Below are 18,745 nucleotides of genomic sequence, written 5' to 3'. Positions count from 1 at the left end.
TCAGCCTCAGTGAGTTACTTGTTGCTTGAGTGAATAAATTTAATATATATTTCTGTTTAAGATAAGTGAAGAATCTGTGGTTCTTTTCTTATTGTAAATCAAGATCCATGTAATGTCAGGGAAGGGGAGAACTTTTCTTTTTTGTCACTGACTACAAACCTCGTTAAAAACAACTGTCTCCTCTTTTCACACATGCAAAGCTTTAAAGCGCAACTTTAAAAGTCAACTAGAAGTTGATATCCACACAGAGAAATGGAGACAAAAAGTATTGTCTGTGTAATTCTCCTTGATTTCTCTCATTTGAAATTCCAGTTACAGAGAAGGAAGTCACTGAGGTTAGAGGAACTGACAGTCCCTGAGGCGGTGGCCAGTTAGCTTTGTTATTAAACTGCTCTTTACTGGTCAGTCCAGAGGTCTCTAGGCAAAAAAATGTCTTGTTTGTAATGCAACCTTGTATAATAGCCTGCTTGACAGAATGTAATTAGAGCAAGCAGTGCTTTTCTTGGGTATGCCTGTTAGTTCCACAGGCAGATCCATAGCCACATCCCCCAAGTCCTGCTCATTAATGAATCTGCTCCTGCTGGGGCTATTGATGGCCACTGCCTTTCTGGAAGATCATTATTAGAGAATTCCATAGGACAGCTGAAATACATTATGTATGAACTCATTGCTCAGCATCATCTGTTTTCTGCATCTGAAAAAATTTGCACAAGGCACTTTACCCATTAGCATGACTGAGTAAGTTTTGTGTCACGTTATGATTAAAGATGTCTTTAATTAAAGTGACTTAACATGTAGTTAATGTATCGTAACATACACACCAATAAGAGATGGGAGAGCAGAGGATTTACGCTTTAACGTTGACTGATATCACGTGATAATTATAAATACACAAGACTATAACTCTGCCCTCCAGAGTTTCTTCAACATTCAACAGATGAGCAACATATTTTAATTCTTTCAGGCTATCTTTTTTTTTTTTTTTTTTAAATCTATGCATTTCTAGCCATTGTGAATATTAATTAATAATCCCCCATTAATTTACTCCCCGGTCACTAGAGTATGGGCGCCAAAATAATGGGTCACACACAGCCTGAATTTGACCTTGAGTATACCAGGCCAGTAACCTAAAGACGCTACAGTCATACAAGATGATGGACAGCCTGAGATGAAAAATGAATGCAGCTTCAGTTTTTGCTGTTGTAAACTAAAGGCACACCTCCTTGGACTGACCACCTTACAGTAGTTTGACCTGCAAGTCATTGGTAATGTCTTTGGAAACCCACTCTCATGGTATGGTCCAGTTTTAAGCACTGATGATCTAAATACATAGTGAAAGAAACAAGAAGTATGTCATTTAATTGTTTATCTATTACCTTTTGGCATTTTTGTAGTAAGAATGACCATGGGACAGGTCTTTATCAGTAGAAAAAAACTGTAAAACTAAAATTGAGGTGCCCCTTCACATTTTCCAAAGCAGTCCAGTGGGCCAAATTGCAGTCTTTTGCAAGCTCATTCTGGCCCCCGGGCCTTATGTTTGGTACCCTTGGTCTAGAAAAAATGACCTTCTTTGCAATTCTAGATCCACCACTACATTATCCCCTCTTTTTAACAGAAACAATCAATTCCTGCTATATTAGTGGTTCAAAGTAGTAGCGCTACCACTGGAATAAAGACTAGGAAGTTACTGATATGCCACTAACCTAAAGAGGGAGCCAGCAGAAGATGGGTGCACTGTGGCTTCAAAGGGACCACCTTAGTCAATAGCAATACTCAGGCAAGCTGTAAAGTTAAAACAATGCTAGGTTAGTAATAAGGGGAAGAAAGTGTGCAGAGAAAATATTCCCCACACCATTAAACCACCACTACCAGTCTGAATGGTCGATACAAGGCAGGATGTTGCTTGCCATGTGAAGGCAACATTTTTCCAACATTTTTGGTGAGCCTGTATCAATTGTAGCCTCAGCCTCCTCTTCTTAGCCAACAGTGTCACCTGGTGTGGTCTTCTACAATTGTAACTCATTGGCTTTAAGGTTAAACGTATTGTGCATTCAGAGATGCTCTTCTGCACACCTTGGTTGCAGTTACTTGTTGCCTTTCTATCAGCTCAAAGCAATGTTGCCATCCTCCTCTGACCTCTGGCATCAACGAAAAAAATCCCAGTAGATCAGCAGTTTCTGAAATACTCAGATGAGCTTATCTGGCACAAAGAACACTGCCATGTTCAAGAAATTCAAAGTCACTTAAATCACCTTCCCAAGTCTGTTGCTTGGTTTGAACTTCAGTAGGTAACATCCGGTGGTATTATCACCTCACAGGGCAGCAGAAGCTGTGAACCGACGGTGTACGTAAAAGAATATTTTCCATGATTTTTTTTTATTTTTATTTTTTATTCTTTTATTTTTTATTTATTTTATTTTTTTATCACAATGTGCATATTAGTATTGTACAGCACTTTGGTCTACCAGGTGTGTTTTTAAAGTGCTATATAAATAAATGATGATGATGATGATGATGATGTAGGTCACAGGTACAGGCGTAGTTTTCCACAGAAGGCTTTAGCATTGTGTTCTCCACATGTTCATTTGCAGCTGATGAGGAACTGATAGATTATAATTTCTGAAAGATGAAAGCGATATCCTTGTATCAGTGGCGACAGCTGAGTAACTTCCCATTCATGTATTGTTGTAATGTCCCTACCCTCAGGTCACACTGAAGGCTGGTAAATATTGGTGCGTCTGTTGTGCTGATTGTATTGTTTACACAGCAGCCAGATGCTAAAGATTGACAACTAAACAAAGAGGCAGCGCAAGGAAGCACACAACCTAAATTCTATTGATTTAATGTTATGGGGGCTGAGTGTCACACAGATAAGGCCACATTGTTGGAGAACTGCGGTCATATAGAATTCAAGCCGCACGTTCACATCACAGACATATTTTTGTAGCACTGCAGCCTTCTGTACAGGTAAGGTGCGTATTGATATTTATTATGAATCAACTGTGGTAAGGAAGCAAGGAATGTAGTTTGACTCTGAACTGCCGATACAATTCATTTCATACATACCATACATATTAGCTACAGCAATCAGGCCACATCAAGTGATTACATTATTTATGTGAAGAAAATATGAGGGAAATAAGGAATTCATGTTATGAGCCACAGGCACGGTAAATCAGACTATTTGGTCAAATGGTAAAATGTCACTTGAACTGATTTATTTTTCCTAGCAAGTAATAACACCAATGAAAGGCCATTTCTTATTTGTTCCAGTTTAACAGCTAAGTTTTTCCTGGATGAAATTATTACTCGTGTTTTAATTTCCTAATGCTAAAAGGGAAGAGTTACAAACAAGCAAAAACCTTTGTCTTTTGGCTAAATGTTACATATTATTTTAATGTTTTGTTATATATTTTTTTTATAACGACTGGAGTTTAATTCTATACTTATACCACCTCCTAAAGGTGCTCTGTTGGATTGAGATCTAGTGACTGTGGAGGCCATTTGACTACAGTGAACTAATTTTCATGATCAAAAAACCAGTTTGAGGTGAATTAAACTTAGTGACTTTGTTTTATTGATCAGAAGATGGGCACACTGTGGTCATAAAGGGATGGGCATTGTCAGCAACAATACTTGGGTAGGCTGTGTTATTTAAAAATGCTCAGTTGGTACTAAGGGGGCCAAAACGTGCCAAAAAACATCCCTCACATCATTAAACCATCAAAACCAGACTGAACCATCACAGGATGGATTCATGCTTTTGTGTTGTCTTACTGTAGCCTCAGTTTCCTTAGTTCACAGGAGTGAAATCTGGTATGGTTTCATGTATTGTGTGCTCAGAGATGCTCTTCTGCCTACCTTGGTTGGAATGAGTGCTTTTCTGAGTTGCCTTATTATCAGCTACGAGCCATCTGGCTATTCTCCACTCATGTCTAATATCAAAAAGGTATTTTTGACCAGAGAACTGCTGCTCACTGGATTTTTTCTCTTTTATGGACCATTCTTTGTAAACCCTAGAGGTGGTTGTGTGGGAAAATACCAGTAGATCAGCAGTTTCTGGCAACAACAGTAATGCCACATTTAAACTTAAATCACCTTTCTTCCTCATTCTGATGCCCAGTTTGAAATTCAGCAGAGCATTTTGCCCATGTCTTCATATTCCAATGGACTGACTTACTGCCTTGTGATTGGCTGATTAGATATTTGTGCTAATGAGCAGTGGAACAGGTGTACCTAACAAACTGTCCATATAAGTCAAATGAGATTTAATATTATATTGTATTTTTTTATACAACAATAATGTTTTATTTGTGGCATATCTACTACTTCAAACGATTTTTCATGAAATCTTACAGGTTAGTTTCAAAGATTAAATGTGTCTCATTTCAACATGCACTGCAAACCTGTTGCTTTATTTAGTCAGCAAATCTGTTGAATATGTCCACAGGTGCTGCAGATGTACCTGCCCTTCTGTGGTATTGCAATCTCCAACGCCCAGCTATTTGCCGCCTCAAGGAAGGAGTATGACAGGAGTCGGGTAAGGGCAACAGGGCCAACCAAGATAATAATCCCCACCTACCCCTAGGATCAGCGGTACTTCCTCCCCCCCTCATGCTGACATTGAGGCTGAGTATTGATCAGCAGCAGCCCACTTGCTGCCACTACAGTGGAATCTCAGAGCAGCATGCAGCCCTGTCTGGACATTTTCTGTGGATCTGTGGAGGGGGATGGGCACATATCCAGCAAGGGGCCTGGTTCATGATCTAAATCTCTTAGGGACCGTTAAGAGATGCACTAATTCATGTCACAGGCATTGATCTGTGATGGAAGAGAACATAATGAGTGCACAGTTCAGTGAGTAGAGAAGAAAAATGAGGAGAGCTTCCTTTACACCGCATGATTTTTATGTGCTTGTGTATTAAATTCGATTGGCACTCGCTGAGATAAAGGGCCTAATTTTCTTTTATTGGGCAAAGTAATCATATTATATCGTGCTGTTGGTTTATGGTTTAGAGATAATGATAATAATCAGGTTCCAAAAGCTGAGCGAGGCAAAACATCTTTATTCAAAGGGTCATCACTATTACCTGTTGACAGATTTTTTTATTCATCCTCGAATTGTTGGGAATAATGCCAGTGGTAACGTTTTCTGTCACTGGTCTTTAGGCACTCCTGGAAGTAGTCAATGACCTGTTTGAAGAACAGACTGACCTGGAGAAGATTGTCAGGAAGATAATGCACCGTGCCCAGACGCTGCTTAAGTGCGAGCGCTGCTCTGTTCAGTTGCTGGAGGACATTGAGTCACCGGTACTGTTTTTCTCTCTGCTGTCCTGCTGTTTATATGTCAGTGCATTTGCGCATGTGCGTTCTTGTTTTTTTGTTTTGTTTTCTGTTTCCCCCCCCCCCTTTTTTTTCCAGTAAATACTTTGTATGTCCATGAGCTGTTGTGATTTCTTCCCTTTTGTATCTTTCAGGTTGTGAAGTTCACCAAGTCGTTCGAGCTGCTCTCCCCTAAGTGTAGCGCAGACACCGAAAGCAGGTATGTTTCATTCAGAGCACCTCAGTAACATTTGGCCTGATTAAAAAAAAAAAACCCATACAACCCCCCCCCATACTTTTTCCTTCCATTTCCTCACTCATCATACCGTTACCGTTCTCATTAAATAGTCATATCTGCAACATGGCACCTGTGCATTCAGCACAGAGCCTTTTTGAATCTGCAGAGCGTCCATCAAGGACAAAAAAATATGTATAAAATTTGACTATTATGTAGTGCTGTGGGAGTAATATGCTGATTCTGAATAGAAGGCATACTGTGGGAGCCCTGCTTAATTGGGTTTTGCTGCTTCTTTCTACAGCTAGGCATGGCTGAGTGGAGAAAGAGAGGCTTAATATTGCGTAGGATGTTTATGGATGAAAAAAAGGGCTGAAAAGGAAGACAAATTATCCCCCCAAGTCCTGCACTTGCTGTAACTGATATGGTCACTTTGAGGCAGTAGTTACAGTAGCTATAACAGTAATTTAAAAATATCATAACACAAGAAATACCAATATTAAAAAATTAGCGATGATGAAAGAAATGTTCAGCCGCTAGACTGGGAAATTTATTCTTTCTGACTGCACGCTCCCTTCCGATATGTGTTGCTACTGTCACATTTTAAATATGAAGCCAGTTTGTAAATAAAACTGCGCAAATTCCTGAAGCATCTCTTTCCTAAAGGTTCACATCTCAGCAACAAGAGAGCTAGTGAAATTTATGTGTGTAATTAAATAAATGCATTCGGTGACAAAAGGTGAGGATACTGTAAGATTTCTGATGTGCCTAAAATCCCCAGCTACTCCCATAAGGACAATGTTCCTTTATGAGAGGGATGAACCGAGGAAGACAGAGAGAATTAGGAGAGAAACACAGTAAAAAAGAAACAGGAGGTAAGGCAGATTGCCATCACACCCATGTGGTTTATTCCTGCTGTGCTGTGGTTCCACATCTACACACAGCTGTATCGCTAGATCAAAGGGATCCAAAAGATCTGACATCTGTGTCGTTCCGTCTTTTTTCTAACCTTAAAAGACAAAATGAGCCACACTGAACATTTACCTTGGCGTATTTGAAAGTAAAAACTTGGTGATGGCACCCCGCAATAAGATGTAAACAGTCTGAATAGTGATGCAGGTGTGTCTGGCAGAGAGTGGGGGCACCGTCTAATCAGAAAATTCCTCATACTGTATGCTTAACTTTTCATTACTTTCATTACTTAAAAAAAAAAAAAATCAAGTAACTAAAAATAACATTGTTTGCTTATTGTAACATTTCTAAATCCGTATAAAGGGGATCTGACCTGTGCTCATTTCCAGCTCCCTGTTTTATTATTGGACTCTGCTGGAGCAGCTATGTGTGATTCACAGTTCATGCTAATCCTTTATTAATTTATTCTACACTGGCTTGTTCCCAGGCCTGAAACAAGTTGTTTTAACTACATTACCTTTCCCTTTAAGCCAACTTAATTCTGAAGGTCTGAACAGCAGTTGTTTGGGGCTGAACCTTTGAACCTTTAGGTCACAAGGATTCATTTCACATATCCTCACCTCATCTCACACAGTCAAATTAAACAAATCTGGCTGAGAACTTTTTCTCCATGATGTGTCTTTTGTCATCTATCTTGTTTTTTTTTCTGACCATAGTTTCAAAGACAGCATGGAGAAATCATCTTACTCAGACTGGCTCATCAATAACAGCATTGCGGAGCTGGTGGCTTCCACAGGACTGCCTGTAAACATTAGTGACGCCTATCAGGATCCTCGCTTTGATGCTGAGGTAACCACACAGTAACATACTTCCTAAAAGTCAGATCACTAGGATTTAAAAAAAATAAGAAAAGTGATATGATTTATTGGGATTATGATTTATTTATCTGTTGGGACAAATACATGGCTATGTTGTGTATATGTATGATGGTTTACTACTAATTTTCACATTAAGCAACTTTACTTTGAACTCACATTTAACCTGGATTCACGCAATGGTAAAGCGCTCATACAGCTCATACAGATTAAACTGGCTGCCAGTTCTTTAGGCTGGTGAAGCCTCTTGAAAATATCTTTATAGCTCTCTGCACACATAAACGTACATTTTCCAGAGTTGTTCTTTCTCATTGCACTGCAGGAAACGCTCTACTTAAGACACTTTCACACTAACTGAAATACTCTGTGGGGTTTTGGTGAGGGAGAGTGTAGCTGGCGGGTAAAAGTCTGGCTAGTGTCCGATCCAGCTGAGTCTGACATTTGCATCGTTACATGCACCGGTTCCGGGGAATGTCTAGAAAAGTTCAGAGCTGCAGAATCCTGGTTGATATGGTCAATCTTAAGTAACAGTTCTACCACCAGACTTCCAATAAATTTAAATTGCTGTTCACTACTACAACCTGCTTTCTGCATTTCTGACATTTCCACGTAGCACTGCACTTCTATTACAGGTGAGACATGTATACATAGGTAATATTGGTATGGTGGATTTATTAAAAGTACCATGGCTATCATTTAAAATCTTTCAATACGTGTCTGATTCTGCACTTGATCTTCCAAACAGAAGTATTCTGTCAATGCTGCACTTACAATAAAAACATAATCTTAAAATCAGTATCAATTGCATCAGTTTAATGTCGTAGCCATTCAGAATAGTTGTAATCTGTTTTAAATATCAAAGGCATTTGAGTGCACATCCTCTGTCCATGTCCTTGCCCCAAAGTGGAGATTTTAAAGAAAGTGATTCGGAACTATTTTAGAAATATCTATAGACTTATGGCTTATAGCTATAAACTTCTGTGCAGTACATCAGTTTCATGTTTTATATTTGTACTATGTTAAACTGCACTGTATAAATAAAGAATAATTATAACCACAATCAAATTTAACAAGTTTTTCACCAGTTTTTTCATGATGTTGGTGAGAAAAACAAAACACTGATCACATAAAGCTACTGTACCTCAACCAAAAATTAGAACATAATGTCACATTTAGAGTATGAAAACACATTTTATGTAGAATAATTATAATGTTTTATTCTTCCACTTTTTGCAGGCAGACCAGTTCTCTGACTTCCATATCCGCTCAGTGCTTTGTGTCCCTATATGGAACAGCAACCACCAAATTATTGGTAAGTTTTTACACTGAACTGATTTTTGTGCTTAATTATACTTGATTTTGACATAGATTTTAAAACTCTTCTAGTTAAAAGTTTCCGGGATGGCTAAATGACTTTATGCACTTACTAAGGTGCTGGATAGCTTCTGTGTAGTGCAGTCAAGTTTTCTATTGCAAAGGACATGAACTGTTGCCACAAAGAAGCTCACAATGTCCTAAAATATCATTTTAAAAGTCATTTGTAGTAAGTGTTCCTAGCTGAAACCAATAGCAATAAGTCAAGCCATAAAACACCACCACAGTCCACATACTTTTGGCTGCATGTTGTGTTCAATTGCAGTAATTCCATTACCACTAATACTGCCCAGGCATGCACCTTTTTGCTGCATAAGGCAGAGAATATAAAAGGGGGGGGAGTTGAAAATTTGTTCAGCTGAGACTGCATGATTAACTCCATGCTGCACCATCACACCACACTTAGAGGTGGTTCCCTTCTTCTGGCAGCGTGCTTTGTGTTTGTGAATCAGCCCCAGGCTAACACCACACTGACACTCTGATAAATCATTGATCTCTCGTCTGGCTTTGGTGCTGGATATTGCAAGGAGGAGCGACGATAGCTGCTCCATTCAGTCCACTGAGATCTGACGCGGGAAGCCATTAGTTTTATTTGAGTGCAAAGTGATCAGCATATCTGGTGCAGATGGTTGGTGAAGACCTGTGTGCATCTTTGCGTAGGTGTAAGGAGAGGAAGAAGAACAGAGAGAGTGAGGAAGAAATACAGTGTGTGGGTGGCACCTGAGGATCTGGAGTGAAAAACCATTATACAAACAAAGCAGCAGAAGATGAAATTCTCAAATCAAGGCTACATTCAGCTAGAAAAATTAAAGCCCTTGTGTCATCCGCAAGGTTCCAGCCAACTCATTCAAAATATAACCACAATAAATACTTTAACAATAATAATGATTTTTGATGTTGAAATGTTAGTGAAATCCATCTTAGCATGTTATGCATCATTATAACTGACTTTAATAAAAGCAGCTGGCTCACCAGGTATTTTTAATGATTTATTTTACTGAATTTAATGAATATCTTTTTAAAAATAAAAACAATTATTTTACTATCCAGATAAACAGAGAAAACAAAACATTTTGTTTTTGATTATACTTAAATGCCTAGTCCCTTTAATGTAGGACACTGTGTACACTACCTACTTATTTGTGTAGTATGTACAGGGAGTGCAGAATTATTAGGCAAATGAGTATTTTGTCCACATCATCCTCTTCATGCATGTTGTCTTACTCCAAGCTGTATAGGCTCGAAAGCCTACTACCAATTAAGCATATTAGGTGATGTGCATCTCTGTAATGAGAAGGGGTGTGGTCTAATGACATCAACACCCTATATCAGGTGTGCATAATTATTAGGCAACTTCCTTTCCTTTGGCAAAATGGGTCAAAAGAAGGACTTGACAGGCTCAGAAAAGTCAAAAATAGTGAGATATCTTGCAGAGGGATGCAGCAGTCTTAAAATTGCAAAGCTTCTGAAGCGTGATCATCGAACAATCAAGCGTTTCATTCAAAATAGTCAACAGGGTCGCAAGAAGCGTGTGGAAAAACCAAGGCGCAAAATAACTGCCCATGAACTGAGAAAAGTCAAGCGTGCAGCTGCCAAGATGCCACTTGCCACCAGTTTGGCCATATTTCAGAGCTGCAACATCACTGGAGTGCCCAAAAGCACAAGGTGTGCAATACTCAGAGACATGGCCAAGGTAAGAAAGGCTGAAAGACGACCACCACTGAACAAGACACACAAGCTGAAACGTCAAGACTGGGCCAAGAAATATCTCAAGACTGATTTTTCTAAGGTTTTATGGACTGATGAAATGAGAGTGAGTCTTGATGGGCCAGATGGATGGGCCCGTGGCTGGATTGGTAAAGGGCAGAGAGCTCCAGTCCGACTCAGGCGCCAGCAAGGTGGAGGTGGAGTACTGGTTTGGGCTGGTATCATCAAAGATGAGCTTGTGGGGCCTTTTCGGGTTGAGGATGGAGTCAAGCTCAACTCCCAGTCCTACTGCCAGTTTCTGGAAGACACCTTCTTCAAGCAGTGGTACAGGAAGAAGTCTGCATCCTTCAAGAAAAACATGATTTTCATGCAGGACAATGCTCCATCACACGCGTCCAAGTACTCCACAGCGTGGCTGGCAAGAAAGGGTATAAAAGAAGAAAAACTAATGACATGGCCTCCTTGTTCACCTGATCTGAACCCCATTGAGAACCTGTGGTCCATCATCAAATGTGAGATTTACAAGGAGGAAAACAGTACACTCTCTGAACAGTGTCTGGGAGGCTGTGGTTGCTGCTGCACGCAATGTTGATGGTGAACAGATCAAAACACTGACAGGATCCATGGATGGCAGGCTTTTGAGTGTCCTTGCAAAGAAAGGTGGCTATATTGGTCGCTGATTTGTTTTTGTTTTGTTTTTGAATGTCAGAAATGTATATTTGTGAATGTGGAGTTGTTATATTGGTTTCACTGGTAAAAATAAATAATTGAAATGGGTATATATTTGTTTTTTGCTAAGTTGCCTAATAATTCTGCACAGTAATAGTCACCTGCACACACAGATATCCCCCTAAAATAGCTAAAACTAAAAACAAACTAAAAACTACTTCCAAAAACATTCAGCTTTGATATTAATGAGTTTTTTGAGTTCATTGAGAACATGGTTGTTGTTCAATAATAAAATTATTCCTCAAAAATACAACTTGCCTAATAATTCTGCACTCCCTGTATTTTGACAGCGTAGTTTTGTCTGAAGTCGAATATGGTGATATACATCACGTTTGTAGCACCTGACTTCCCGCTCTTAAAATGCAAAAACTAAAGCCGAACAGTTCTACCCAACTTTGAACCAATTTCTAAATTCTTGATTTCTAAGGTTTCTTAAACTCCAGATCTTTTTAGACTGAAACAGTACTAATGAAGCATTTCGATCTGGTTTTAAAGCACATCACAGCACTGAAATTGTACTTTTAAAAGTGTATTTACCTTTTAACCATTACTGACTCAGGGTATTCTGCTATTTTTGTGTTTTTAGACCTCAGTGCTGCCTTTGATGCTGTAGATTATAGTATCCCTGTATTAAATCACATTTAACTGGGATAAGCATTTCAGCTCATGTGGGGTTCCTCAGGTGTCTGTTCTTGGCCCAATTTCAATCATGAGAAAGCGTGGCCCCTCACTTCATTTTTATGCAGATGGTTCTCAAAATTAACTCTTGATTTTAAGATTCTATTGTTAGTTTTTAAGTCTTTGGCTGGGTTGGTGTTGCGTACCTCACTGATTGTTTGCCCCTGCTCCCACTTTACCATTGGGGTCTGGTGAACACATGCTCCTAGCTGTCGCTAGGTTCAGAATAAAACATCGGGCCTTCACAGAAGCTGCTCCTAAATTGTGTAACAAACTGCCTCTTCACATCACATCGGGATCTCCCCAACATCAGAAACTTTTAAAGCCGCTTGAAAACCCACTTTCATGCTTTGGCTTTTAAACCAGACTGAGTTTTGATTGCTTTTGATTTATATTGTTTTATTATATCAGCCGCACTTACAGGATCAGCTGTTTTTAAAAAAAAAATGTTTTGTAAAAATAAACCTGACTTGACATGATTCAACTTTATAGAAAGTTGCCATAGACTCAAGTGCTCATTGCTGCTCTGTTGCTTGTTTCCAGCTTTTCTGGGATTATTGCATTGGGTAGAAGATTTGAACACATCTGTTATGGTACAAAGAATGGGCACAGGCGCTATCCCCGCATCTAAACTGTAGCAGTTCATTAATTTGTTTCCATTTAGCATTTAGCACTATAAAGGCCTCCTTCTCCTAACAGTTATTTATTTATTCATTTATTTTTTGGGATGTTCTACAGGAGCTAAAATGAATAACCTCTGGAATTCAATCTAAAGTATAAGGAAAATTATTGGAAAACTTTTTCATTGAACTTCTTGACCAGCAGAAACTCTTTGTTGTATATAAAAAACTGGCATTATAATTGCTGTTCTAAGCCAGTCAAGTGGAGCTTTGACTTAAAATGTGCTTTCTTAGAGGGATAGGTTAACAGTGCTCTGGTTGTTGCTTCACAAAATGTAACATTGCCAGCTACTGGATGAAGATGACTTTGAGTTTAGGTTAGTTCTCTGATACACTGTAATTCCTCCTGGATTAATGTAGTGCTGAGCTGGTTGCAGCTCAGGTCTGGCTCAATGCTTTGTGAAGCTCTAAGCAAAATTTGACACCGCCAGAGCAGTGAATAAACTGCACGGTACAGTCACACAAGACCATAAGCCGTTTGCGTAAAAACTTGTATTAGTGCTGTGATCACTGTGATAGTGTGTGTGTGTGTTTTAAATGAAACACTTGTGGCACTAGGAATGTAGCCTCATTAAACCTATTAGCTTGTCTATGCTGCAACTCATCACAAATTACAAGCTCAATACAGAAGGAGCAAAATTAGATTTTAGAGAATGTTTGCCATGCATTAAAAATTAATGGCACCAAAATGAAAATTGATCATAGTTGCATTGTAAATTCTTTTCACACTGTTCATTGAAACTACCACATAATCCCATTGACAGGCTTCTTTCACCTCCTACAGATAAATAAAAATTGTAATGATGTGGAAATAAGAGTTGCTGTATTAATTGGATGTTGTTCTTTATTACCGGAGTTCTTTCTGTTTTGGTTAGACGATGAGAGAAGCCGTCTAAAAAGGAAAGACTGCTTTGTTAAATCCCACTGCAGAGTTGTGGAGAATAACTGGATTTTCTGTCAAAGATAACATTAACTATTTTGCAGCTTCAGCACTACTAAACAGTCATTTTCTTCTTCTGTTTTCACTGATTTAACACAGGAGATAGCTGCACTGCAGACTTTTGTTTATAAACCACATTTATGTGCACTATTGTTGCCTCTTCCCTTAATTTTCTTTAATAATTCATAATATTGATCCTGATACTAGTCTGCCAGCATCAACCTTAAAGCATTACTGCTATGCTGTTGGTATGGGTAAACTTATTTTGTGTAACAGGTGTTGCCCAAGTGCTGAACAGGCTCGATGGGAAACCCTTCGATGATGCAGACCAGCGTCTTTTTGAGGTATTACAATTGCTTGTGTATTTTTTTCAGCATTACCAAAACATTTAAACATTTTGGGAACCATGGGAAACATGGTTCTAAACATTTTGGGAACCATGGGAGTTTCTCTGTTTTATCCTTTTAGGCATTTGTGATCTTTTGTGGACTGGGCATCAACAACACCATCATGTACGACCAGGTGAAAAAGTCTTGGGCCAAGCAGTCGGTGGCTTTGGATGTAAGAGCGCTTTTTTTGTGTATCCACTTATATTTGCAAAAACACTGCTATGCAAATGCAAACAGCTTGACGTGTTTATTTTGTGCTTGTGAGTCCTACCGTATTTATTTCTCTGTTTCATTCACTATAACGGCATCTTTACTTTACGTTCCAATCAACATAAGCTCAGGGGTAACACATTTACCCAGAAGTCACAGCAAACAACAGCTGCTACATGGGAAATGTAAACTCCCTTCCTACTTATTCTCTCTCAGTGGTCTCTTGTACTTGGCTCCTCTTTTTTGTCTCATATTTCCAGAAGAATGTACGAATAAAAAAAAAAGTGCTGATCTCTCTTCGTAGATAACCTTCTCACAAAGGTTTTATTGAAAATTAATGAGAGGCAGTGAAAAGCAATCCCTCATCTGCCCTGCGGTATGAAGCCATTCAGCACTATTCAGCCTTTACAGTATGTCCTTAGATTACAATAGGGAGCTTTCAGGTGCATTATGGTAGTTAGCACTGCTGTTTCCAAATAGGACAAGTAGAGAACAGAATTGAGACACTGGGTGAACTAATATGTTGATGCACTGCGTCTGGTAGCACTGAATAAACATGATCAAATAAGCAACCGCAGGCCTGTGCAAAGAATTTCTCTCGGGGAATGAGCGGAACATGGCGATGGAATCAGCGCTGACATTGCAGCTCTTGTAGGCTGTTCCAGATGTGAGTGTTACCGTCATCATCTGGATGAGCCACTAAAACGTACAAACAGGCAGTATTTTCGGCTGCAGCAACAGCTGGGCTTCTTGTAGAGCCTTCCTGGTAAGGGTTTGAAAAGTACACTGAGTGACACTGTGCCATCATTTTGCAGGTTCTGTCGTACCATGCCACTTGCTCCAAGACTGAAGTTGACAAATTCAAGGTAATAGATGTTCACTGTTGTTCACAGTAGAAATCTTTGTTTTTCTTTCAGGATTTGCAGTTGTGGTACATTCAAGTTTTTATATTTTAATGTTCTGGAAAAACACAAAAAAGGAGGCATTTGTGCAAATTGGCCACTGCACTTTTATATCAGGGTTAAATGAAGTTAGCTTGCTGTGCCATATCCTACTCATTACCTGCAGCTGCAAACAAACTGAGCATTTAGTTTGGCTAAATAAACCTGATCAAAATAGCTATAAGGCATTGGAAGAAAGCACCACCTTGTAGGGTATTCTTTTAAGGAGGTAACTTCCATAGACTCTAAATAAAAGATGGACCAAACCACGTAAAAGCTACTAAAGTCCTGTTTTGAAGCCTCATTTTTAATAAGATGTTAGTTATTGGGGGCTAGATGTCGAAGTTGTTCACAGCACTTGAAATGGCTTTGTTGAAGGTGAGCAATGATCTGTTACTCACATTAGATTCAGGTGATAATGTAACCTTCTTTTGGCTTGCATTTAACACTGGGTTGGCATTAAGGTTACAGCTATTCACTGGTTCAGTTCTTGTCTTAAGGTGTCTATTAGTTTTTCTCATTCTCTGCCCCTATTTCTTGTGGGGTCCCTCGGGGTCCATCCTGGAGCCAATACACCTCTCTTTGCACCTTTTCCCACTTAATAATAATATTAAGAGATATAACATCGCCTTTAATTTCTATACTGATGATTTACAGCTATATATTCCAGTAAAATATCAGGATTCCCTACAGCTTCTACTGGACGGTCTTGAAGACAATTAAGGATGGATGATTAACAACTGCTAAAGCTGTTAAACAGTGACAAAACTGAGGTTATCATTCTCATGATCAGGAAAAAATGATGTGTACCTTTATTACTTCACGTCTGGATTAATGTAACTCCCCATACCTACATCTGCAGATGGTGCAGAATTCAGCAGCAAGACTGCTGACTGGTACTAAGAAATATGAGCACATCCCTCCAGTCCTGGCCTTGCTGCATAAGCTTTCTGTCAATTTTAGAATCCAGTTTAAGATTTTGCTGGTTGTTTTGAAGGCTTTTAATGGGTAGATCCCAGTTTATATCACCAGTCTTGTTCATTTTCTATCAGCTCCCAGGTCTCTCAGATCCACTGGCAAAGATCTCTCATATGACCCATGGTCATGTCTCAAACAAAAAAGGGCGACAGAGCCTTTGTAGTCACAGCTCCACAGTTCTAGAATCAGTTACCGATTCACATAAAAAGAGTCCTACATCTCTGCTTTTAAATCTAAGCTCGCAAATCACCTTTACTCTGGCCTTTCCAGCCCACTAATCTCCTATTTACTGTTACATCTGTAAGTCTGTTTGTCCCCTCTTGTCCTGTGGTTGTTGTTGTTTTTATGTTCCTGCTTATTTCTTTTTAATGTAATTACGTGCAGGTGAGTGTATATAGGTATATAAACTTTGTACATCACAAACCTGACGGCTAGCATCCACAAGCGATCATATTGGCATCCAATTATCTAAAAAAAGACCAAAGTGGGTCATTTTAAATTTGGAGTTTGTAGAGATTGGTTAACTTTTGGAGTCACTGTTTAGTGGACATTGGAGGAAACTATTGAGGCCGAAGCAAACAATCACAAAAGCGAAGACAAGAAGTAAGACAAGAGAAAAGGTCTTAAGAGAGGCTTCTTGATGTCTGTATTGGTGCAGAGAATTACCATGATCTAATGTTTTGTTCTTCTAAATGTTGTCCTTAATTAATAATAATAAGACAATAATAAGAATCAATAATTAATTATGGCATATGACATAAAACAGCAACATTAAAGGTGTGTTAGGATTCTTCTGCATCCTGATTTCACAAAGGTTTGATCTAAGGTCAACTTTTACTGATACATAAAATGCAAGCTTTTTCACAGGAAGTCAAGATACTCACAATGTATTCGGTTTCCTCGTAGGTGCTTTAATTAAGATATATATTTTTCTAATTAAATAACAATTTCTTATTAACTTTAATGAGAAGGGAAAACAAATCTATGGCAAAAGAGAGAAATTATTGGCAGACTTCAGCCTCTCAAAAGAACTGCAGCAGCGCACAAGAATAAATAGGAGCTGAGAATTCCCCTGTGAATTTAAACTAATTGTGGCATTTGGAATGGATTACTTCAATCAATAAGCATTCATTCACAATGCATTATTGATAAAGATGAAAATATGGAAAATGACTACATTTTTAATTGGCAGGACATTTCTGAAAAATAGATATGACCTATTTTCCTGCACTTTCATGTTTAGGATTTTCCCTGTGGCCATTATTGCATAGTAGGATCCCTGCTCTCTAGTGTGCCTGTGTGATCTTTCAGCCCCCTCATGCAGCACTGCTCTCTGCTTCTGCCTTTCCCTCCAATTTCTTTCGTAACTGCTCTACATAAGTAGCCTTGTTGAGCACGCTTGCCTGGGATTCCACTGGTGTGAAAAAGGCAGTGGCAAACAAACCTGGCTGACATTTCATAACCCCGGGGCTATGAATTCAGAAGAGAAGAATACCTGCTGACCACAAAGGCAAATGTTTGCGCAGGAAACACTGGTGGTTGTTAGAGAATACAGAGAGAGGGGGAAGAGAAACACAGCTTTACAGAAACGGTAACTCTGCTAAGATAGATTTGACTGCAAAGCTCAAAATCCTTTAATTATAAATGCTGACTCTAGTCAGGAAGAGCATCTCCTCCTCAGATAGACATTGTGCTCATTAGAACCTATTAAAGATAGAAGACATGCTTCAATATAAAAATGTTTAATTGGAATCTTATATTTTTGTTTGAATACCACAGAAAAAAAGCTGCTGCTGATTATTGTTGCCACAATTGTCAGTGAGCTCTGAAAGTAAACAACAATGAAATCCTCCAGTAGATCCCCCTTGTTAATCTTAAACCCCTCCAAATGGGCCTCGGGGTCTTAATTAGCATGTTTTCATATTTCCGTATAACATCTGAAAATCGCACAACATCCTCTGACCTCTTCATCTTCATTTTTGCTATTGGAACTCATGTTCTTATTCCTCCTGTATGTTTCCTCCCGCCATGGCGAAACAGGCTGCTAACATCCCCCTGGTCTGCGAGCTGGGCATCGACAAGCTCTCCTTTGATGATTTCTCTCTGGATGTTGATGCCATGATAACGGCAGCTTTGAGAATGTTTATGGAACTGGGAATGGTGCAGAAATTTAAGATTGACTATGAGGTGAGGACACTGAGTTTCTCTGTCTTAATTCCTTCGCTTTAATACTTGATTGAGCTTGCCCCGAACACTGTTTTGTAACCACACGAGGACTGCTGACCCATGTGCTCATCTCTCCACCTGTCTTACCCTGCAGACGCTGTGCAGATGGTTGCTGACCGTCAGAAAAAACTACAGAATGGTTCTCTATCACAACTGGAGACACGCATTCAACGTCTGCCAGTGCATGTTTGCCATGCTGACGGTAAGGGTCATGCTCATTTTTGATCAGTTTCTGTTCTAGACAGCAACAGTTACATCAAGGCAATGCATTTCAACATACAGTTAGAGATAAGAATAGAAAAGCTTTGAGAAAGCTGATCTGACCAGCAGTGACGATATGAGAGCTGTTGCCATATAAACTGCTATTGATAACTGGAAAACTTAATTAAATATTTTGTTTGCTCTAATGATCATAGTGTATATCTATATATATGTTTGTATGTATCCTATTTCCTTCTTAACGGGTCAATCTGAACAGCCATCATCAGACATACAATGATTATTATATATATGTATATATGTGTTATGGTCCTGTGTTGTTTAACCGGG

General features: G+C 39.1%; 1 protein-coding gene across 1 annotated transcript in view; it reads left to right on the top strand.

Annotated features, from left to right (window-relative positions):
• The window catches only part of pde11a (phosphodiesterase 11a), a 49,659-nt gene that overhangs the window by 9,158 nt on the left and 21,756 nt on the right, over positions 1–18,745 (top strand). The window contains exons 3-12 of the mRNA XM_031743315.2: positions 4,451–4,540; positions 5,170–5,310; positions 5,478–5,542; positions 7,186–7,318; positions 8,581–8,656; positions 13,729–13,796; positions 13,921–14,013; positions 14,867–14,917; positions 18,011–18,157; positions 18,291–18,398. Coding sequence (XP_031599175.1) covers positions 4,451–4,540; positions 5,170–5,310; positions 5,478–5,542; positions 7,186–7,318; positions 8,581–8,656; positions 13,729–13,796; positions 13,921–14,013; positions 14,867–14,917; positions 18,011–18,157; positions 18,291–18,398 — 972 coding nt within the window. The remainder of the gene's footprint in view (positions 1–4,450; positions 4,541–5,169; positions 5,311–5,477; positions 5,543–7,185; positions 7,319–8,580; positions 8,657–13,728; positions 13,797–13,920; positions 14,014–14,866; positions 14,918–18,010; positions 18,158–18,290; positions 18,399–18,745) is intronic.

Source organism: Oreochromis aureus, linkage group 16 (genome assembly GCF_013358895.1).
Source record: "Oreochromis aureus strain Israel breed Guangdong linkage group 16, ZZ_aureus, whole genome shotgun sequence".
Taxonomy (NCBI): domain Eukaryota; kingdom Metazoa; phylum Chordata; class Actinopteri; order Cichliformes; family Cichlidae; genus Oreochromis; species Oreochromis aureus.
This window is presented reverse-complemented; position numbering and strand designations above follow the sequence as displayed.